The following is a 22,311-nucleotide window of genomic DNA, read 5'->3' as shown; positions in this document are numbered from 1 at the left end:
GAGACGCCCCTCCTCCGCCATCTTGAAGCAACCGCCAAGCCAGGCAAGGCTCTCCGCCAGCCACGCCCCCCGCCCGACTCTCGGCTCCCATTGGCTGACGGGGCCCGGGCTTCGCCCAGATACCGAGTCGGAGGAGACGGCCAATGGGGAGGAGCCGGCTCTCCCATTGCCTTCTGGGAGTCGTAGTGCCTGCTCTCCGTTCCCCCTACAGGATTGACAACGTAGGGCAGGCAGAGGCAACCTCGGCCCTCCAGCTGTTTTGGGACTACAATCCCCATCATCCCTGGCCACTGAGCCTGTTAGCTAGGGATGATGGGAGTTGTAGGCCAAAAGCATCTGGAGGGCTGAGGTTGCCTCTGCCTGCCATAGTGCTTGCTGGCCTCTTTGTGCCCCCTGGACCAGAGCCCGCCCGGCCCTCCTCTCTTCCACTGCCTCCCTCATGCTGGTAGCCTCCAGAACACGGCCCCACCATCTCGTCCTCTGAGGAAAGTGACCCCTTCTTGTGTCCAGTTGTTCCAGCAAAACTCTGGGGCCAGAGCAGCACCAGAAGCGCCGTCCCTTCTTCGGAGTCAGGGCTAGGTCCACCAGTTCAAGGTCCTGAGACATCCCGATTTGTGTGGCTAGGACCTGCAGTGGCCTCTGCAAATTCCAAACATTAAATGGATGCCCATGAGGAAGATTTCCTAGGCGGCTAGCTAAGCAAACAACAATGGAGCCCAACACAATATTAGAAATACATTCATGAGAAGAACAAAATGGGTTTTCTGTGGGTTGACGTTTGTTCCCGTTCAGCAGTAAATTTCCCAGAAAAAGCAGCAGGAGAAAATAAACAAAAATCCCCACCTTCTGGACCCGTGACTTGAATATCGTGGACAAACATTACCATCATCATCTTTTTATTGTTTATACCCTTCCCATCTGGCTGGGTTTCCCCAGCCACTCTAGGCGGCTCCCAACAGAAAACTAAAAACAATAAAACTTCAAACATTAAAAACTTCCCTAAACAGGGCTGCCTTTAGATGTCTTCTAAAAGTCAAAACAAAATTTAAAAATTCCTTCCAGTAGCACCTTTGTTGTTATTGTTGTTGAGTCATTTAGTCGTGTCCGACTCTTCGGCACCCCATGGACCAGAGCACGCCAGGCACTCCTGTCTTCCGCTGCCTCCCTCAATTTGGTCAAACTCATGCTAGTAGCTTCGAGAACACTGTCCCACCATCTCGTCCTCTGTCGTCCCCTTTTCCTTGTGCCCTCCATCTTTCCCACCATCAGGGTCTTTTCCAGGGAGTCTTCTCTTCTCATGAGGTGGCCAAAGTCTTGGAGCCCCAGCTTCAGGATCTGTCCTTCCAGTGAGCACTCAGGGCTGATTTCCTTCAGAATGGAGAGGCTGGATCTTCTTGCAGTCCATGGGACCCTCCAGAGTCTCCTCCAGCACCAGAATTCAAAAGCATCCATTCTTTGGCGATCAGCCTTCTTCATGGTCCAGCTCTCACTTCCATACATCACTACTGGGAAAACCATGGCTTGAACTATATGGACCTTTGTGGCAAGGCAATGTCTCTGCTTTTTAAGATGCTGTCTAGGTTTGTCATTGCTTTTCTCCCAAGAAGGAAAGATGCTAGCATGGTTAATAAAGAAAATACAAAAGGGCAAAACAATAGGGAAAATAATAGATGAAGGGGAAGTGATAGAAGAACCAGGGGAAAAAAGATATATTAAGTAAAATAGAAACATTGCCACCCCACCCCACCCCCACTCACCTGTTATAAAATCTTAATTGGCTCCTGGCTAATTGCTTTATGGTCCCAATTAGCCCCAGTTTATTGCGGTCCGGCACACTTCTTAGCCAAGCTGCGCCGACCTTCTTCTCTCCGGTTTCGCCTTGCAGAGTAAAAAACACAGCAGAAAAAACTGTTGCTGTTTGCTTAGATCCAAACACACCAAGCACTTGTGAGTCCAAATTTATCAGTTCTTTATTGCAGCAAAATATTTACAGCTCAGCATTTCTCAGATTCTCCTGGACTGCTAGCATTCATGGCTGCCTCCTGCCTCCGTCTCTCTCAGGCAGCAGACACACAACAGTGAGGAACGACTCCTCCCTCTTTCTGAATCACGTGACAGGAATTGAGGGACATCACACAGAACTCTTTAACCCTATGAGTTCTGAAAACACTAACACCCCCTCTTCCCTCCATTCCTGAGGTGATTTGTGGATGTACCTTTGCAGACCTCTGTGAGATCAATCCACTCCCCAATGCCTTGCGCCCTCTCTTGGCATCCCTGTCAGGCATCTGTGGAACATCCTCACAACTCTCAGATTCGCACTGTGCGAAACTTACCCACGCACCTGTGGCCTGATACCTCTCAGGTGGAATACCCTTCGTTGTGCGACTGGACCGCCTGGGCACAAACTCAGGCACTTCCTCTGACTCACTGCGGTCAGCAGGTGTGTCCTCTGCATCCCGGGATTCCCCCTCTGACTTAAAGCGTCTTCGAATCCTTTGCATTACCCTCACAGGAGAACTAGGCTCACTCTTGGGCTCTCTTTTTACAACTTGTGGAGATGCCCCATCCTGCTCCTGACTTTGGTCAGTGAGCTGATCGTCATCAGCAGACTCAGCCTCTCCTTCCTCCTCATCAGAACCTTCCTGCTCTGAATCAGAAAGACATTCTGAAAGAACATCATGCCTGGCAGGAGTCTTTGACCTTTCATCCTGCTTATAGAACTCAGCGTGTTTACTGATCAGCAGCTTACTCTGATCACCTGACGGGTATGCAAACCTCCATGCACGAGCCGCTGGCTCATACCCACAGAAGATCATTTTCTGGAACTTGGGTTCACCTGGCCCTCGCAAAGCTTCAGGCACCGGCACCGAGGCCATTGATCCAAACGCACGGAGAAAGTGAACCTGAGGTTTCCTCCCATGAAGCATGAAAAACGGGGTGTCTCCCACCACTGAATTGTAGGACCGATTCCAGGTGAAGCTCACATATTTAACTGACTCCATCCAAAACCTTGGAGGTAACCCAGAGTCTGACAGCATCACCTGTGCAGCCTTAACCAGAGCCTCACTTCTGAGCTCTGCCACCTCCCTCTGTTGAGGAGAAGTAACTGTGTGACTTATCCCTTTCTCGTGAAAGAACTTCTGCAAAGCAGACCCAGTAAACCGTATACCTCTGTCACAAGCAACTGCCTGCACTTTCGTGGAGAACCTTAGTTCCACCCCCTCAATCCAACTTCTAATCAGCTGTGCTGCATCTTCCTTGGATTTGAGACCATGTGTCCAGGTGTTCTGCGAAAAATCATCCTGCAGCGTCAGCAGAAACCTGGCCCCTCCCAAACTTGGTTCCTTCATGGGACCCAACAGATCTATGTGAACAAGATCAAAAGGTTTTGTGGTTACCCTGTCCACCCTGGGGTAACTGCACCCTTTTACCTTCGCCTGTCTGCAAGCCTGACAATCTAGGACTCTTGCACATTCCTCAATTCTACAGCCTTTGCTAACCTCAGGTAGTTCTTCAAGAGAACTATGAGCTGTCTTCTTATGCCACGCACAAGCACATGAAACATGAGTGGGAACTGTAGCACGCAGGGCTTGTGCTTTCTCAACCTTCCCCTCACCCTCCAGAGACGTTTTAAGAATGAAGAGATCATTCTGTCCCTTTGCAACTCTAACCAGTTGCTTCCCTCCTTTGGAGATTGTACAAAAATCGTGTTCAAAGCAAACCTTAAACCCCTTTTTCAACAAATAAGGCACAGATAAAATACAGTGTTGCATTCCTGGCACAATGCAAACTTCCATCTGCTCCTGCAAAACAGAAAAAAAGACATTTGCAACGTTAGTTACATTTTTTTTTGCCCCACTAGCGAACTGAACAGTTTTTCCAGCCGGAATTGCTGTGCAATTCCACATCTCGACTGCAGGGGTCTCTGGAATCAGATTTCGGTTAGCTCCTGAGTTGATGACAAAGCATAAGTCATTGTCTCTCTCAGAGCTGTTCTCAAACAACGCCATAGCAACAAACGTCTCGCTGCCCCCTCTCTTTGGGCTTCTGCAGCTGTTCTCTCTGGTTGTCTCGGCAACCAACTCCCCCTTGCTCAGGACCTTGGCAGCTTCCGTAGAAGTAGCCTCCTCCGTTGCCTTGGAGACCGGACTGGCCTCTGCGTTCCCACGCAACTCTTTAGGCCTTATCTTCACTTTGTCCAGGTGGCCGACCTTGAAGCGTCTAGCTCTCCGCAGCTTTCCAGACTTTGGCTGACGACGATCGCCAGTGGAAAAACACTGCCCAGGGCTCCTTTCAGCTGGCCTGGCCCCCCTTCTTCCGGAAGAGTACTCTGTGCCAGCCCTGCCCTCGTTAAAACTGCGTTTCACTTCAGCACTCACAGTGGAAAACTTTTGAAACTTGCCTTTGGAATTCTCAGCCCCCCCGACTTGCACCTCAGGGACTGGGGCTTCAGCCATCTCCAGGCTCTTCATGACTTCTCCAGGGCCCTGGCCTCCTGCTGAAGTTTCACACAAACTTCTCAGCACCTCCCAGGCAGCCCTTGCTGACTTTACGCCCTCCAAACTGGGCAAGAGCGATGCGTGTACGCATGCTTTTAGCATAGCAAGCTCTCTTTGCATTCTCTGCTGGCTATCTTCAGGCAACGCAGCCTCAAAGCCTGCAATGTCTGTCCCTTCAGGACCTGGATTCAGGGGAAGTGGCTCTTTCTGGCTTACATCCCAAAGCCCAGTAACCAGAAACCAACCCCTTACTCTTCTGGACCAGGTTGCCCAACTTCTTAAAGTGAGCTTTTCAAGCGGAACGTCCTCAAGGACCTGGCTGTCTGCCATTCTCTCCTCTTCCCCGGGGCCCCAGCTGTTACTCACGTAAAACCAGTCAGCTCTCCGGCACCCGATTTTTCAGCTGCTTTCCCAGCTCTCTGCCTCTCAGCATCAGGCAAAACACAGAACGCAGACCTCCGCTTCGGTAGCGTCTTCCCAGCTGATCAAGCTGACTTCAAAGCACACCGGCAGACTTTCAGCAACAGTTTTTACAAGCGGTAATTAGTCTCCATAACCTGTTATAAAATCTTAATTGGCTCCTGGCTAATTGCTTTATGGTCCCAATTAGCCCCAGTTTATTGCGGTCCGGCACACTTCTTAGCCAAGCTGCGCCGACCTTCTTCTCTCCGGTTTCGCCTTGCAGAGTAAAAAACACAGCGGAAAAAACTGTTGCTGTTTGCTTAGATCCAAACACACCAAGCACTTGTGAGTCCAAATTTATCAGTTCTTTATTGCAGCAAAATATTTACAGCTCAGCATTTCTCAGATTCTCCTGGACTGCTAGCATTCATGGCTGCCTCCTGCCTCCGTCTCTCTCAGGCAGCAGACACACAACAGTGAGGAACGACTCCTCCCTCTTTCTGAATCACGTGACAGGAATTGAGGGACATCACACAGAACTCTTTAACCCTATGAGTTCTGAAAACACTAACATCACCTTCCCCCCCCTTTCCCCCTTTTCTTCCTAATGTCTCAACAAATGAAACCGATTTGTAAAAAAAGTTACATGGGGGGGGGAATACGAGAGAGGGAGAGAGATTGCACATACCTTTGTAAATCAAGAAAATCTTTAATAAAAATACATTTTTAAAAAACAAACTAAAAAGTCCCAAATGCTGCAACCTTTCTTTAGAGTTTTTCCATCCCCAGGATCATTTTGGCTGAACCTTCTCCAACTCAGCCATATCCCTTTTGAGGTGGGGAGACCAGAATTGTACATGGCGCTCCCAATGCAGTCGCACTAGAGATTTGTAACGGCATTATGATATTGGCAGCCTTATTTTCAATTCCTCCCCTAATGATCCCTAGTGTGGCATTTGCTCTTTTCGTGGCCCCCCCAACACACAGCCAACATCTTCATTGAGCTCTCTACTATGAATGACCCCAAGGTCTCATTCCTCGTCAGTCACTGCCTGTCCAGACCGCAGGCGCATAGATGTGAAATTGGTATTTATTTGTTTGTCGTCCCCCCCATGTATCACTTTGTGTTTTCTTATGCTGAGTTCAATGTGCTATAATTGAATGCTCGCTCCTTATGTGGAGAGATTTTCCCAGAGTTTACAATTGCTTTACCACAACCCTGAGCTTGGGGTGTCAGCCGGCTTGGCTGCCTCCCTGCTCACCCAAAACTCCTACTCCTTTGTGAACTTTTTAAAGAAATGCACAGCGACGCTATGGCTGCTCATCTGTAGGGTGCTACAAGCCGCTGATCCTACAAGCCATTGATCCTGCTGGCTGCTCCTGGCATCCTGTTTCCGGCGGTGGGAAATGGCGGACTCCCACAAGATCGGACCCCAGCCGTTCTGATAACTCAGGGCTGATATGGGGGTAATTAGCCCTGGCAGCCTCAAAGACCCGCGAATTGTCCGAGATTGCCAGCGTGCACTAAGGTGCAGCTGGCAGGACACTGGGTTAACGAGCACAGAACGACTGGCACTCCTTCGATGTCATTCTCATAGCCGGCAGCATCTGTTTGGGAATATTAATAGATTTGGACAATAAACTGACACGGCTGGATCGAAAGAGCGTGAGGAAAAACCTGCAGAAGTGGACAGTTCCTGGGGGTTAAGTTCGGACTTCAAAGAGATTCTCATCATGGTGTTTGGATTACGTTTGGTATGTTTTTCCCCCTCTCTCTACTCAACAATTATAATTGGTCTTTTATGCCAAGCCTCATGAAGAATTTAAACTAAAAAAAAGAAAAGAGTACAGATGGACTTTTATTTATAATTAGGCATTTAACCGCTCAGCTTCATTTCGGATTTGAGAGATCTGACGGAGATGCAGGAAGAGACAAGGTGGTTTCCACTAGTTTCTACTAGTGACGCAGCATGAAATTTTATACCTCTTCCTTTCTTTGAGACAAGAGGAGCTGTGTGCTGACTGTGATGAATCAAGATAACAACTTGGAACAATATACAGTGCAGCTGTTTGCAGAAGCTTTTTATATTCATTATGAGTGGAAGAGAAGGCTAAGGGATGTCTAGCAGCCCCCCTCTCTAGGGCCCAGAGAGGGGAGAGTGCGGTTTCCAAAGGCCGATTGATCGCCAAATGACTGATACTGTGGAACACAGTTTAATATTGCAAACAGTTTTGCCTAATAACTTAATTTGGAAGGTACTAGTTTAACAAAGTTCAAAAGGAAGGTTGGACAATTAAGGAGTTGCTGCGCCATCAAAGATAACAGACTTGGACAACATCCTGGAATTGGAACGGAATCAGATGAAGCTGAGCTGAGAAAAAGGCAGTTGGAAAAAATTTATATTAACAAAGTTGTATTCGGACGATGAAAGTATATGGTGTTTGACATGAATGAGAATTCGGGACCCAGGGACAAAAAATGATCAAGCGTTAATATTGAGATGTGGAAAATATGGAAACGACAAGGAAAAGCAGGACTAAGATACGGAGATATGCTCCAGAGATCCAGACTGTGGGGAGCCCCAAGAAATTAATAAATACAATTTGGATTATAATTTGATCTTTTTTATTTTTTAATTGAAGTTGGATATTTAATTGGATATTTTCTATTAGAAAATCAATAAAAATGATTTAAAATATATATTAAGAAATCCTGCTGGCCTCTCCCAATATGACATTGCTGGCCTCGGGCACAGAGCAGTCCCAACATCCCTTGCTTTGTGAAGCTGCTACCCATTTAAAGCATATAGAATCATAGAATCATAGAGTTGGAAGAGACCACAAGGGCCATCGAGTCCAACCCCCTGCCAAGCAGGAAACACCATCAGAGCACTGATGGTGTTTTCCCCACGTTATTTCCCCCCTGCTGCTGCATTAGTTTGGTCTGCAAGGATCAGAATGCATGCATCCATCCTTGAGTTTCCAAACCACAAGGAGGATTCAGGTAGGTAGGCGGGTTGGGCACACTGCCCAGCTGAGCACAAGGGAGGTGCCTGGAAAGACCCTGAGACTGGTCCTGGGTGGAAATGGTGCCTAAATCTGGAAGGGGTCCATGGGGCACAGCTTGTGCTGCACCTATGGAAAGGAACCAGGCTTGGTGGGGGAGTTAGAGGGAGAGGGAGAGATGGGGAGCCTCTGGCTCACAAAGCCGGAGTGTAGTGGTTAGAGTGTGGGGCTCAGGTTCTTCTTGGAATAACAGGTTTGGAATTGCCCAAAAAAGATGTTAGATTGTTTTTGTACGCCACAACTGCAGCTAGAATTTTATTAGCTAAGAATTGGAAAACACAAGAAGTGCCAACAGTGGAGGAATGGCAGATGAAAATGATGGACTTTTCGGAGCTAGCCAACCTGACCGGAAGAGTCTGCGACCAGAAGGAGGAGGAGTACCAGGAGGAATGGATGAAATTCAAAGACTATTTAGTTAAATATGCTAAGGTAATTTAAATAGAAATACTTGCAAATAACAGATAGGCTTAGGATTTAAATATGTGATGTTATAGAATAATATATTTAAAGTAAAGATGAAAAGAAAGAAAGACGTTAAGTGATTAAGTAAATTTTATGAGAAACTTGTTTTGGAAAATTGTTACAATGATATATATTGAAATTCAGCCAGGGGGATTTGAGGAAGTCACTTAACAATGTTACTAAGAGTGGACTAAGTACAGTCAGGATTTATGTTTGTTTGTTTATAAATTTTGGAAAATCAATAAAAATTGGGGGGGGGATAGAGTGTGGGGCCCAGGACCTGGGAGAGACCAGCGTTCCAATCCTCCCACGGGGCCAGGATGAAGCCAGGCCAGCCACCTCCTTACTTGCCCGAGATTTGCTGTTCAGAGGTGGCTGTGCCAGGCAGTTCCCTGTCACTGCCACTTTTCCCTTGAAAAAGATCAGCGTGAGAACAGAGGGCATTTTAATCAGCCTCCTTCTGCTCAGGGCCATAGGAGGAGTCCAGGGCCCAGATGGCTGGGGTGGTGGGCACTCAGAGCCCTGCCTGGCACCTTGCCCACTGTGTGCCACCGGCGCCCGTTCCCCTTCCGCACAGAGCTCTAGCAGTTGCTGCGCCTGAGCTGAAATGACGCAAAGACCAAGGGGCCAAGGAGGCTCCCCTGCTGCCCTTTCTCCTCCTCCTCCTCCCCCCAAGTTGGAGGGGGGGTTGCTTGGTTTTGTCCCTCTGCCTGGCAGGCCGGCTGTGTTTCTCTGCGCTTCAAGTTTCCCTGGGCACAGGCTCCACCTCTCCGCCTCCTGCCCTTCCAGATCACACCGCGAGCACCTTCCCGTCCTGGCTCTGCGCTCCTTCCTGAGCAGACACGGACAGCCGACACGGGTCATGGCCACAGCTTTCGCCCCCAAGGCTAGCCAGATTCTGATGACCCCGGAGCCGCACTACATCCCCGGGTAAGTGCAGAGGTTGCAGCCGGCAGAAGAACTTCCTGGCAGCCCAGGGAGTCGGGGCACTGCCCTTGCTCCAGCGGCTCTTTTCCTGCGCGTGAGGATCAGGCTAGATACCTGTGTCTCTTCACACCCTTGCGGGTCGGGGGGGGGGGCAGGAGTGCCAACTTGGCCCTGCGACCGTGGGTGCCGGGGGCGCCATGAAGCGTGCATTGAAATTTGTGGGTGCCTGGCCCCTTCATGGGGAGTTTTGTGGGTGCTTGGGCACCCAGGGAGTTGACACCTATGTGTAGGTGTGTGGAATCGGTGCGCAGGTGTGCTGAGCGCTCTCGGCTTCTTCCCGACACCAGGAGAGGGAGAGGGTCCCCTTTGGCAGGATTTCTGCTCGGTGGGGGCAGGAATCACAATGCGAGGGGGGGGGAGCTGGCAGCACAGCAACCCTTCTCTCCTCCCCCCACCCCGTTCCTCATCCGCGCAGCTCCATCAGGCTGCGCTTCTCTCGCTACCCTCTCTGTGTACAGCAGCTGCTATAGCAACCCGGCAGGAAACCTGGGGAGGGGAAGTCACCCAGGAACCGAAAGAGCTGTGGGTGGCCTGATCCAGCAACAGTCTTGTGTTTTGTTGTTGTTGTTTAGTCGTTTAGTCATGTCCTGCTCTTCGTGACCCCCTGGACCAGAGCACGCCAGGCACTTCTGTCTTCCACTGCCTCCCACAGTTTGGCCAAACTCACGCTGGTAGCTTCGAGAACACTGTCCCACCATCTCGTCCTCTGTGCTCCCCTTCTCCTTGTGCCCTCCATCTTTCCCAACATCAGGGTCTTTTCCAGGGAGTCTTCTCTTCTCATGAGGTGGCCAAAGTCTTGGAGCCTCAGCTTCGGGATTCTGTCCTTCCAGTGAGCACTCAGGGCTGATTTCCTTCAGAATGGAGGTTTGATCTTCTTGCAGTCCATGGGACTCTCAAGAGTCTCCTCCAGCACCAGAATTCAAAAGCATCCATTCTTCTGCAATCAGCCTTCCTGATGGTCCAGCGCTCACTTCCATACATCCCTACTGGGAAAACCGTAGCTTGAACTATACGGACCATTGTCGGCAAGGTGATGTCTCTGCTTTTTAAGATGCTGTCTAGGTTTGTCATCGCTTTTCTCCCAAGAAGCAGGCGTCTTTTAATTTCGTGACTGCTGTCACCATCTGCAATGATCATGGAACCCAAGAAAGTAAAATCTCTCGCTGCCTCCATTTCTTCCCCTTCTATTTGCCAGGAGGTGATGGGACCAGTGGCCATGATCTTCGTTTTTTTGATGTTGAGCTTCAGACCATATTTTGCGCTCTCCTCTTTCACCCTCAATAAAAGGTTCTTTAATTCCTCCTCACTTTCTGCCATCAAGGTTGTGTCATCTGCATATCTGAGGTTGTTGATATTTCTTCCGGCGATCTTAATTCCGGTTTGGGATTCATCCAGCCCAGCCTTTCGCATGATGAATTCTGCTTATAAGTTAAATACGGTAAGCAGGGAGACAAAATACAGCCTTGCCGTACTCCTTTCCCAATTTTGAACCAATCAATTGTTCCATATCCAGTTCTAACTGTAGCTTCTTGTCCCTCAGGAGACCGATGAGGTGATCAGGCACTCCCATTTCTTTAAGAACTTGCCATAGTTTGTTGTGGTCGACACAGTCAAAGGCTTTTGTGTAGTCAATGAAGCAGAAGTAGATGTCTTTCTGGAACTCTCTAGCTTTCTCCATAATCCAGCGCATGTTTGCAATTTGGTCTCTGGTTCCTCTGCCTCTTCTAAATCCAGCTTGCACTTCTGGGAGTTCTCGGTCCACGTACAGCTTGAGCCTACCTTGTAGAATTTTAAGCATAACCTTGCTAGCGTGTGAAATGAGTGCAATTGTGCGGTAGTTGGAACATTCTTTGGCACTGCCCTTCTTTGGGATTGGGATGTAGACTGATCTTCTCCAATCCTCTGGCTACTGCTGAGTTTTCCAAACTTGCTGGCATATTGAGTGTAGCACCTTAACAGCATCATCTTTTAAAATTTTAAATAGTTCAGCTGGAATACCATCACTTCCACTGGCCTTGTTATTTGCAGTGCTTTCTAAGGCCCATTTGACTTCACTCTCTAGGATGTCTGCCTCAAGGTCAGCAACCCCACTACCTGGGGTGTACGAGCCATCCATTTCTTTCTGGTATAATTCCTCTGTGTATTCTTGCCACCTCTTCTTGATGTCTTCTGCTTCTGTTAGGTCCTTACCACTTTTGTCCTTTATTATGGTAATCTTTGTACGAAATGTTCCTTTCATATTTCCGATTTTCTTGAACAGATCTCTGGTTCTTCCCATTCTGTTGTTTTCCTCTATTTCTTTGCATTGCTCATTTAAGAAGGCCTCCTTGTCTCTCCTTGCTATTTTTTGGAAATCTGCATTCAATTTCCTGTATCTTTCACCATCTCCTTCGCATTTTGCTTGACTTCTCTCCTCCGCTATTTGTAAGGCCTCATTGGACAGCTACTTTGCTTTCTTGCATTTCCTTTTCATTGGGATGGTTTTAGTTGCTGCCTCCTGCATAATGTTATGAGCCTCCATCCCTAGTTCTTCAGGCACTCTGTCCACCAAATCTAAATCCTTAAACCTGTTCCTCACTTCCACTGTGTATTCATAAGGGATTTGACTTAGATTGTATCTTACCGGCCCAGTGGTTTTTCCTACTTTCTTCAGTTTAAGCTTGAATTTTGCTATAAGAAGCTGATGATCTGAGCCACAGTCAGCTCCAGGTCTTGTTTTTGATGACTGTATAGAGCTTCTCCATCTTTGGCTGCAGAGAATATAATCAATCTGATTTTGATGCTGCCCATCTGGTGATGTCCATGTGTAGAGTCGTCTCTTGTGTTGTTGGAAAAGCGTGTTTTTGATGACCAGCTTGTTCTCTTGACAGAACTCTATTAGCCTTTGCCCTGCTTCGTTTTGATCTCCAAGGCCAAACTTGCCAGTTGTTCCTTTTATCTCTTGACTCCCTACTTTAGCATTCCAATCCCCTATAATGAGTTGTTCCATATCCAGTTCTAATTGTAGCTTCTTGTCCCACATTCTTGTCTTCCATGATTGCTACGTTCCCTTGCCCCTGACGCTCTCCTGCCCCCCTTGCAGCTACGGCGGGTACTGCCCCCGTTACAAGTTCATGCTGGGCCAGACTTATGGGAAACTGACCTCGCAGCTGCTCACTAGCCCCGAGGCGGATCACTCTGGCCGGCTGCTCCTGCAGCCCAACTGCTCCCCCAGAGATGCAGAGGAGCCTCCGGAGCAGAACGAGAGCGGAGGAAAGCTCCCCCTGCTTGGCTGCAGAACCATCCCAGGTTACACAGGTAAACTCCGGGGGGGGGGGAGCAGGAGGGCCCCTCAGTCAGGTCTGGGCTGCAGCAGCGGCTGGCACCTGATTTGGGCAGGAGAGGCTCAAAGGGGCCAGAGGCAGACGGCTGTGGCCCCCGAGGGGGTGGAGGGCAGGCCCTGGATTACCACCCTGGTCTCCTCTGGGGGGAAGGGTGGGATGGAAAAATCAGGCAGGAGGTTTCACTGTACTGTTCTTGACTCCTGCTAAAAACGATTTTCGTTTAGGGATTATGCCCACTTAACTCTCCTCTGCACTTTCCCCTCGAAAACCCTTTCCCACTGAATCGGAGCGAGGGGTAAGGAGTGCAAAACCCAGATTTTCGTTGGTTGTGCTTCTGCTTTAAAGAGCGGGTTTTGGCAGGGGAAATTCCAGGGGGGAACAAAGAACACAGCTTGGACACAGAGCTTTAAAGCTCAGAAATCTCTCTGGTAAGAGCGGGGTGAAAGTTAAGTGGGAAGAAGCCCCGAGAAGAGCCTAGCCAGATACTCAGAAAGTTGACGAGCGTATTAGGGTGGATCTAAGCACAGGAGGAAAACCCTATAAATAAGTCAGGAAACAGATGGTTTTAACAAAAGAAAAAAATATCTATGAAAAACTGTGTTTTAAAATTTCCTGCTCTCTGGCACCATCTGGTGTTGCATGTATATAGTGCATTCAAATACCTGTTTCCTTACTAATGTAGCCAAGTCCTTAATCTGTTTTTAGCCCTTTGTAATTCTGTCATTAATTTTTCTCATTGATTATTTTATTGCTTTGTCGTTTTCGTAAGCCCCTTTGAGGTCGCTGCTTTTTTTACAAACAAGCAGTGCACATATTTTATGAAATAAGCAGCCCGAGGGCCAGAGAGAGACAAGGGTCAGAGGTGCCAGCGACTCTTCGCACCCCGTAGCTCAGGCTGAATCCTTGGTCAGTCCCTCACACATATTCATAGATAAAGCAAAGCAGAGAATGGAGCACATTCTCCCCCAGAATACTTCCCAAGACCAGGAAAATGCAGCAGGGGCACTGGAGAGCTTCCTTTCTCATGAGGAGGCTGCATATTTTTCTTGAGGCTACTTGTATCTTGCCCTTAATCTGCAGGTCTCAGTGTGAGTGTCTGTCTGTCTCGGGAGACAATAAAGATTAAATGCTAGGGGCTCCCACACCTGACCAAAGCCCCCTCCTTTTACATCGCTCTCCCCCCCCCCCAGGACACCCTCTCCCTTCACCCTATGCTGCATGGGCTGTTCAAACCCGTCTTGTGTCCCGGCAGGATTCATCCCTCGTGCCCAAAACCACTTTGCCAAGACCTACAGTGAGATCTGCAAGGAGGCCAGGAGCGAGTTTGCCCGGCAGCTGCTGAGGGGAGCTGGGCAGCGGGAGGCCTGGAAGACGGCCGGAGGGGAGTCTCCGAAGGACACCAAGCCGGAGTCTCACGTACGTGGCACACCTGAGGGTCAAGTCCTTTCGTGGGCAAGCGTGGCAGCGGGGGGGTGGCACCTACATGTCACCAAAAAAACCTACATGAGATTTGCATGTGCTAGCACTTGTATGCAGGCACAAATTTAGAAAGAAGGGATGTTTTGAACTCCACCAGCCCCACACACCTGGAGGGCACCAGGTGGGCACCCTCTGGCCTAGACTGACTGGCATCACCTCTCCAGGGTCTCCAGTGGGTCGGGGGCTGCTGACTGATCTGCCAGCACGTGCATCTCATTTGCAACTTAGGACCAGTTTACCTATGAGGTTGCCTCCCCCCCCCCCACACGTGCACAATAAAATGTGGCTCTTTTGGTGGGGGGGTTATTGAGTTATTGTTCTTATTTTGATTTTATATATTGTGATCTTTTCTGTGAATTGCCCTGAGACCTCCAGGTATAGGGTGGTATATAAATTCAATCAATCAGTCACAGACCCCCCCCCAAGTGTCCCCCTTTTCCAGGGACGTCCCCAATTTAGAGAAGCCATCCTGGAATTTGATCCCAGAATGTCCCGCTTTTCCTTAGGATGCCCCTGATTTTCATCAGAGAAATGCTGGAGGGTATAGACTCGGCCCCTCTGATTGGCGGAATGGGCACCACCGCAGGTGCCACATAATGCCCGTTCCATATTTGTAAGAACTTGACACCTGCACTTTGGAACTCCCTGCCTCTTGATACCGAGCAGGTGCCTTGTCTGGCCCCTATGAGGCATCTGCTGAGAACATTCTTGATTAGACAAGCCAATCCAGATACTTAGAAAGCTGGTGTGCATTTTAATCTGTTTTTAGCATTTTAACTCTTTTTACAGTATTGTTGCATTCCCACCCCCTTCATTTTCTTGGCTTGTCTGTTCATAAACTGCTTTAAGGCTTTCTTCTTTACAATCAAGCAGTATATAATTTTTTTAAAAAAATTAGTAAGTGAATAAATAAGTGGGTAGGAAAGTCTGGGGCCCCCACATCCCTCTTGAATCTGCCAGGGCCATGTCTGTGAGGCTCCCAGGTTGCCCTCGCCCTTGAATCAATCTATCATCTATCTATCTATCTATCTATCTATCTATCTATCTATCTATCTATCTATCTATCTATCATCTATCATCTATCTATCTATCTATCTATCTATCATCTATGGAGGGGCCTTAAAGTCCCCCCCCCCCCGTCTCCTATGCCCTGGTGTTTCTTTGAAATGGAAAGTGGCTGCATTTTTTAATAAAATCGGCAAAGAGACGCCTGCCTGGGCCTGACTCTGACCCTCCTGGTGCCCACAGAGCCTCACCCCCAAGTGCAAGATGCCCCTGGCCGCCGTGTCAAAAGCTGCCGCCCCATATGTGTCTCGCTACACCTTCCGGCCCCAGGGATCGCCCTACTCTCTGGAAGACAGCAACCCACAGAGGCCCTTCATCTCAGGTGAGGCTCACTGCCCTGCCCCCATCCAGGCTGAGGGATCTTCTCCCAATGCAAGAAGCACCTCTGGCAGATGTGGGGGTGGGGGGTGGGTGAATTAGGGGTACCTTCCCCCTCCAGGTGTACCGTGACCTTGCTCATTCTCCTCCACCCCCCTCACCTGTTGCTATTTTCATCCTTCAAAAAAACAGAACAAGCCCCTGTAAAGTAAATGGAGCAATGCTTTTAAGGTCACGTTTAGCCCTTGGATCAGGGATGCGGGTGGGGCTGTGGTTTAAACCACAGAGCTTAGGGCTTGCCGATCAGAAGGTCGGCGGTTTGAATCCCCGCGACGGGGTGAGCTCCCGTTGCTCGGTCCCTGCTCCTGCCAACCTAGCAGTTCGAAAGCACGTCCAAGTGCAAGTAGATAAATAGGTACCGCTCCAGCGGGAAGGTAAACGGCGTTTCCATGCGCTGCTCTGGTTCGCCAGAAGCGGCATAGTCATGCTGGCCACATGACCCAGAAGCTGTACGCCAGCTCCCTTGGCCAGTAAAGTGAGATGAGCGCCACAACCCCAGAGTCGGCCACGACTGGACCTAATGGTCAGGGGTCCCTTTACCTTTACCTTTAGCCCTTGGATCAGGGCTGGATCAGAATCTCTCTTGGCCTGCACACCTCCAGTTGGACAGGTGGGTTGGGCTGCAAAGGAACACCTCTGGCCAAAGGGTCCGAGTTCAAAACCTGCTGCCTTGGGCAGGGATTGGCTGCTCTCGGGGTCTCTGACTGGGAGCTCTCAAGTGGAAGCAAACCCCATGGGGCGGGCATCTGGTGCCCAATTTGAAAGGCTCTCTCCTTGCCAAGGAGCAGCTGGGAAGAACCTTCAAGCCCTTCAGTTGATACTTGGCAACTAGGAGGTTACACACCGGAAGTCACATTGGGCTCCATTTGTAGTAATCTCTCCCCAGGGGGCTCACCAGGCGCCTTCCTTGCAGATCTTTAGATGCAGGTGAAAACTTTCCTCTATAACAAAGCCTTGAGCTGATGAAACAATCCATGGCCATTTAAATATGACTGGAGAGGGGTAGTCTTTTTAGTATTAAGTTACGCATCTTGTGTTTTCATGTTGTAAAATAATAATAATAATACACCCCACCAGCTCTGGAGGGGGGTGGCTTCTGTGGTGGGTCTAACTCTCTCAACTCCTGCAACGCAGGCTTCACTGGATTCGTCCCTCGCGCCCAGTATCTGATTGGGGCAAGCTACCCAGTCATCACCCACCGGGCTCTGGCAGAGTTTGACCGGATGCGATGGAGGCAGAGGCAAGGGCCTTCTGGAAGCAGCTGCGATGCCCAGAAAGGGGGTGATGCCCTCCCTCCGCTGACAAAGACCTACCCCACAGACACGGGCCTCCTGCCCCACTACAGGGGCTACGTTCCAGGTGAGCTGGGGGGCTGCCCCACCTGTTCATGCTCTTCTCCTCTGTGGGAGCTGCAACCCACGGAGACCTGGCTTGACTGTGGAGACACCTGAGGAAGAGGAGCTGCCACAAAGGCTTGGACCAGTCCAGGAAGGAAAGTTATTCCAGGGCCGCTGGCCATGAGGACTAGCCTCTTGCCTCCACAGAGGAGAGGTCTGCTCTTGGGCTCAAGTCCTGCTTGTGGGTTTCCTATAACGGGCATCTGTTTGGCCCCTGTGAGAACAGGAGGCTGGAGTGGATGGGCCCTTGGCATATTCTTATGGAATCTCATATTTGCTAGGATTTGGGGGGGGGGGTCTTCTTTAAAATATGCTCATTGCAGGGAGAGGTAAATTTTCCGCGCGCTGCTCTGGTTCGCCAGAAGCGGCTTAGTCATGCTGGCCACATGACCCGGAAGCTGTACGCTGGCTCCCTCGGCCAATAAAGCGAGATGAGCGCTGCAACCCCAGAGTCGGCCATGACTAGACCTAATGGTCAGGGGTCCCTTTACTTTTTTATGGAGTTATCTGACCCCCAAGCCACCTGAAGGCAATCCTGTATAGGGAAGGTTTTTTTAAATGTTTGATGTTTTATGGTGTTTTTATATATGTTGGAAGCTGCCTAGAGTGGCTGGGGCAAGCCAGTCAGATGGGTGGGGTATAAATAGTCAAATTACCCTTATGGAATGGGATGTCCCTATTTTCACTGGAGAAATGTTGAGAGGCTCTGCAGGCCTGGAGGGGTCTCACCTTCTGCTCCAGCTTCCTGAAAGCCCTTGCCACTCTTCCTCAAATGCTCTGGTCTAGAGGAGGAGGCGTCAGCAGACACTGCAGAGTGGGAAGGGATCCCCAAGGCGCATCCAGCCCAACCCCGAAAGGCAGGAATCGCAGTGAAGGCGCCCCCTTTCTCCATTCAGGCTTTTGTGTGTCTCCTTGCAGGTTACAAGTTCCAGTTTGGTCACACCTACGGCCAGCTCACCTTTGACGCCCTGGGCCAGAGCACCCTGGAGAAGCAGGTGCTGGATGGGCAGCCATGATGCCCCGCCCTCTCTGGGACTCCCCCCCCCCCCTCCAGGAGCCGCTTCTGCCCCCTTGCTTTGTGTGTGTGGTGTAAGGAAGGGAAACTGACAGCCAGGATGGAAAAGGACCCCTTCAACTCCCCCTCTTCCTCAGACAAAGGATCCCTGGTGGGACTTTTTTGGGGTGGGGGTGGAGATGAAAGGATGGGTGGGCAGCTCCCCATTCTGGACTGGGGGTGTGTGTGGACCGGACAGCCTTCTGGTTCCCCCAGCTCTTTGAATCTATGGGGTCTGTGTCTCAGGAAGGTCCCAGTTGTTCCAGAGGGTTCAGTCATGTTCTGGGAAGCCCAGAAACACCCTTTGGAGAAGCTTTTTCACCCGCCAACCTTCCTCTTGCCAGAGGCCCAGCTGGAGATCAGCTGCCTCTCTGGGAGAGTACCACCCTGGGCCAGGCAATCTTAAGAAGAGGGTCCGTCCTGCGCAGTTTGGGAGAGGGGAATGTGGCATGTGGGGCAGAGGCCTACAGGGCATCTATAAGACTTAGATAATATCAACCAGGGCATGTTCAACCTGAAAACAAGAGGAAACGGTCTACATTTTTTGCTTCACTTTGGGATGTGGAAGCTGCACATGTCAACCCTCCCACGAAACAGGAGGGACTTAAAAGTGACAAGAAAACCCCTTAATTCAGGATTATTTTTCTGAGCTGGAAAATGCACAAAATGTCTCTGATTCTAGCTACACATTTTCCAGCCGTGCTCAGGATTTAGTTGCCACTTGCTAGGAATGAGCAGAACCGCTTTGAAATCATCCTCCAGAGAAAACATCCCAAATGCATCCCATTTTTCACCTCTGGCTTCCAGGTAGCTCCATTTGGATGGAGCAGACATAAAGGTAAGAGGAAGTCATAGGTGCTGCTGGGATACGACCCCAGATGACCGAAATTAAGTAGCTGGGGAAATGCAAGTGGCGGGTGGGGAGTGGTGGTCCCATGAAATGATGAGGGCCCACCTGAGATCAGTCCTCTCCTGCGCAGCCCTGGGGATTTCCTCCCCTTTAGCAGAATCTTCTGTAACTCTGGGATTCAGTAGGCAACAGCTCCACCTTCTGCAGCAAGGCAAAAACTCTGCCGCAGACATTTGAAGAGGAGCCAGTGCTCAGTGAAGACCCTGCATGTCATAGGAACGAAGCGCCAGGTCCAAGCCCTGGGGGAGAGGGGGATCACAGAACCATGGGATCTGAAAGCTGGGAGCGTCATGTAGCCCAACCCTCCTGCAACACAGAAACCACAGCAAAAGCCTCTCTGATTCTTCTCGCCTTCCAGAAGTCTGCTCCAGAAGCACTGGTCAAGAGTTGCTTCTCCCACAACTCAGGGTAGGGGCAAGAAACGCTGGCTTTGCCCCGAAAAATGGAGGAAGACTTCCTTTTTCCCTCTTACTTTTTGACAATAAGAGCTGTTGGACAGTGGAAGAGTCTCTTTCAGAAGGTGGGGGCCTCTCCTTCCTTGGAGGTTTTCAAGCAGAGGTTGGGTGGCCATCCATGATGGATTCTTGAGTTGAGATTCCTGCCTTGCAGGGGCTGGGCTAGAGGACCTTTCACGGTCCCTCTAACTCTACGATTCTCTGATTCTATGCCAAGGGCATCACTTGGGTGCTGGGCAAAGGGCAGCTGCTGCCCCCCAGCCCACTTTGTCCCTGCCTTTTTGTCTTCAACCTTCTTTTTCTCTATCCTCCAATGGATCGCCAATTAATCTTTTATTCTACCACCTCAAGGAGTTGCGTCAAGGCCTCCAATATCCAGAACTTCCCTGCAGGCTCCGCCAGGTGGAGGAGCCAGCCCATAGCTTTCCTCCACTCCTGGCTTCAGCGTCCATCGGGGTGGGGGTCCCAATCCTGAGGTCCCTGCGCAGGAAGTGGGTGGGTGTATCGACCGTCTCTGCAGCAGAGAGGAGCTCTTTAATCAGCACCTTTTTTTATTAATATGCGTCATAAATAAAGAAATAAATAAAGGCGAGACACCCTGTTCTAACGCCGGAAGTACAAATTAAACATGGCGCCTTTTTCCGCAGGAGCCTCTGACTTCGCAACAGCAGCCACCGCTTGGGGGGAGGGCAAGGAGGGAACCCCCAGCCCAGCCCCTCAATACTGACCGACCGACTAGCTGGTCTTGGCAATAACACTGCCCTCTGGGAGGACACGGGAGACCAGGACCCCCATCCCGCCCCGCCCCCCAACGGAAAGGGAGAATGGCGAGGAGCCCCTAACCCCAGAGAAAACCCTTCTCCCACCCACCCTGTTACAGACACGGGCAGGCAGTTTTACCAGCACCGCCTGGATGTCCTCTGGGGACCCCAGTAGTGCCCTTCTGCTGCTGGGTCAGGACCCTGGACCCTGGAGGGGGGGGCAGCCCCTTGTGGGTGGAAGGGCCGCCCTCTGCCCACCACCCTTGATTCCCCTTTGTGGGCATCACCCACCATCGAGCCTATTTCTAACACAGAACGGCTGTGGACCCCTACCAAACCACTACACAGACACACAGACACATGGGCGGGATTATTTTCCCTCGGGGGGGGACCCCACCCCCTCCCTCCCTCCCTCCCTCCCTCCTTCTGAAGCTAGATGCCCCTTCCCCGGGGCACAGGTCCCTTTCCACCGGCTGCCCCTGCGGTGTGGCGGGGGCCACAAGATGCAACGGGGGTGTTAATATATGTTAGCACACAGTTCTAGAGGGGGCATGTCTAGGGCAGGGCCGCCTGCAATGCCGCCTGCCGTCACCGGGGGCAGCTTGCAGGAAAGCCCCCCCCCCCCGAGATGGAGGCGGAGCAATGCATGCTGGGTGTTGGCTGCACCGCCCTATTTAGGAAGGGGGCTCCAAGGGCCATCCAGTCCACCCCCTGCAACACAAAAGCGGCAGTCCTGGCGGCCGAAGGTCTATGCCGGACGAGCCCTGGAGGCGAAGCAGGTGAAGAGTTCCTTGTGGGGGGGGGAGGGGGCGAGAGAGGAGAGGAGCATGCACAGCAATGACACTTGGCAACAGGAGACCCCTGGCAGGACAGGGGGCAAAGGCGGAGAGCAGCAGTGATTTCTGAGATTCCTTCACAGCGAGGAGATCGGGAGACGGGATCAGGAGGAGGAGGAGGCGCCTGTGTGCCCCACACTGTCTTGCTGGGGGGGCACGGCCGGGCTCCGTGGGTCTGTGCTTCTCTGGGCTTCCCCGGCCGCCCCCGGCCCCCGTCAGTAGTCCTCGTCCTCCATGTGGGTGACGTACATGATGGGCACCAGACCGCTCTCTGCCCCTCGCCTGCAGCGCAGCCAGTCGGCGTCCACCTTGCCCACCACGCGCAGGACGTCGCCCTTCTGGAAGCTCAGCTGCCCGGCCTCCGTGGCAATGTGGTGGCACAGGGCCTTGACCTCGCTGTGGAGGGAAGGAGGGGGTCGTGAGGGGGGAACAACAACAACAACAATGTCACAGCTAAAAAATTGGCTGCTGTTTCTTGAACGCTAAATGAACTAAGTCCACAGGAGTCAGCAACCGACAATGTCTCATGCAACCGCTCACCAAATTGTACTTGTATATACAGAGTGGTCAATGTTAGTGTGGTGTGGGTTGGTTGGAGCGTAGAAGGCTGGTTGTGTTTGGTGTTTATAAAAGCTGTCGGTCGTGGTTGGAGAAGACTTTTAAGAATAAAAGCAGCTTTCTGCAAAGTACTCTTTCTTAAGGACTCTTTGTGCCAATTAAGGTCTGAGGACAAGGCAAAGGAGCAAAGAGGAGGTCAGAACCTTTTCTTTTTTCAAACACTGACAAACAATTGATTATTTATACCCTGCCAATCTGGCTGGGTTTCCCCAGCCACTCTGGGCAGCTCCCAACAAAATATTAAAGGTAAAGGGACCCCTGACCGTTAGGTCCAGTCACGGACGACTCTGGGGTTGTGGCACTCATCTCGCTTTATTGGCTGAGGGAGCCGGCGTACAGCTTCCGGGTCATGTGGCCAGCATGACTAAGCTGCTTCTGGCGAACCAGAGCAGCGCACGGAAACGCCGTTTACCTTCCCGCCGGAGCGGTACCTATTTAGCTACTTGCACTTGGACGTGCTTTCGAACTGCTAGGTTGGCAGGAGCTGGGACCGAGCAATGGGAGCTCACCCTGTTGCGAGGATTTGAACCACCGACCTTCTGATCAGCAAGTCCTAGGCTCTGTGGTTTAACCCACAGCGCCACCCGCGTCCCAACAAAATATTAAAAACACAATA

The 22,311-nt window shown here is 50.8% G+C and overlaps 2 protein-coding genes across 5 annotated transcripts in view; one reads left to right on the top strand and one right to left on the bottom strand.

Annotated features, from left to right (window-relative positions):
* The first annotated feature begins 8,814 nt into the window (after window positions 1–8,814).
* CIMIP2B (ciliary microtubule inner protein 2B) lies at window positions 8,815–20,107 on the top strand. Its single transcript, XM_079995035.1, has 6 exons — window positions 8,815–9,362; window positions 12,502–12,716; window positions 13,995–14,158; window positions 15,470–15,608; window positions 16,799–17,023; window positions 17,980–20,107. Exons 1-6 carry the CDS (start codon window positions 9,040–9,042, stop codon window positions 18,075–18,077), a joined length of 1,164 nt encoding a protein of 387 aa, XP_079851161.1. The 5' UTR covers window positions 8,815–9,039; the 3' UTR covers window positions 18,078–20,107.
* Window positions 20,108–21,153: 1,046 nt separating this feature from the next.
* RUSC2 (RUN and SH3 domain containing 2) overlaps window positions 21,154–22,311 on the bottom strand; it is a 53,334-nt gene continuing 52,176 nt past the window's right edge. For all 4 annotated transcript variants that reach the window (XM_079994673.1, XM_079994672.1, XM_079994675.1 and 1 more), the window contains one exon: window positions 21,154–21,473. In XM_079994673.1, the coding sequence (XP_079850799.1) occupies window positions 21,293–21,473 (181 nt within the window). In that variant the 3' untranslated portion in view covers window positions 21,154–21,292. The remainder of the gene's footprint in view (window positions 21,474–22,311) is intronic.

This window comes from Podarcis cretensis (assembly GCF_951804945.1).
Source record: "Podarcis cretensis genome assembly, chromosome: 11".
NCBI classification, from domain to species: domain Eukaryota; kingdom Metazoa; phylum Chordata; class Lepidosauria; order Squamata; family Lacertidae; genus Podarcis; species Podarcis cretensis.
The sequence above is the reverse complement of the archived record's forward strand: the minus strand, read 5'-3'. Positions and strand labels throughout refer to the sequence as shown.

What these genes read in the sequence shown, in the direction of transcription:
- CIMIP2B (XM_079995035.1), top strand. Translation starts at nt 9,040, where the DNA reads ATGACGCAAAGACCAAGGGGCCAAGGAGGCTCCCCTGCTGCCCTTTCT. An exon ending in ACACCAAGCCGGAGTCTCAC is followed by an intron (nt 14,159 to 15,469) that starts GTACGTGGCACA and finishes TGGTGCCCACAG; the next exon opens with AGCCTCACCCCCAAGTGCAA. An exon ending in CTACAGGGGCTACGTTCCAG is followed by an intron (nt 17,024 to 17,979) that starts GTGAGCTGGGGG and finishes GTCTCCTTGCAG; the next exon opens with GTTACAAGTTCCAGTTTGGT.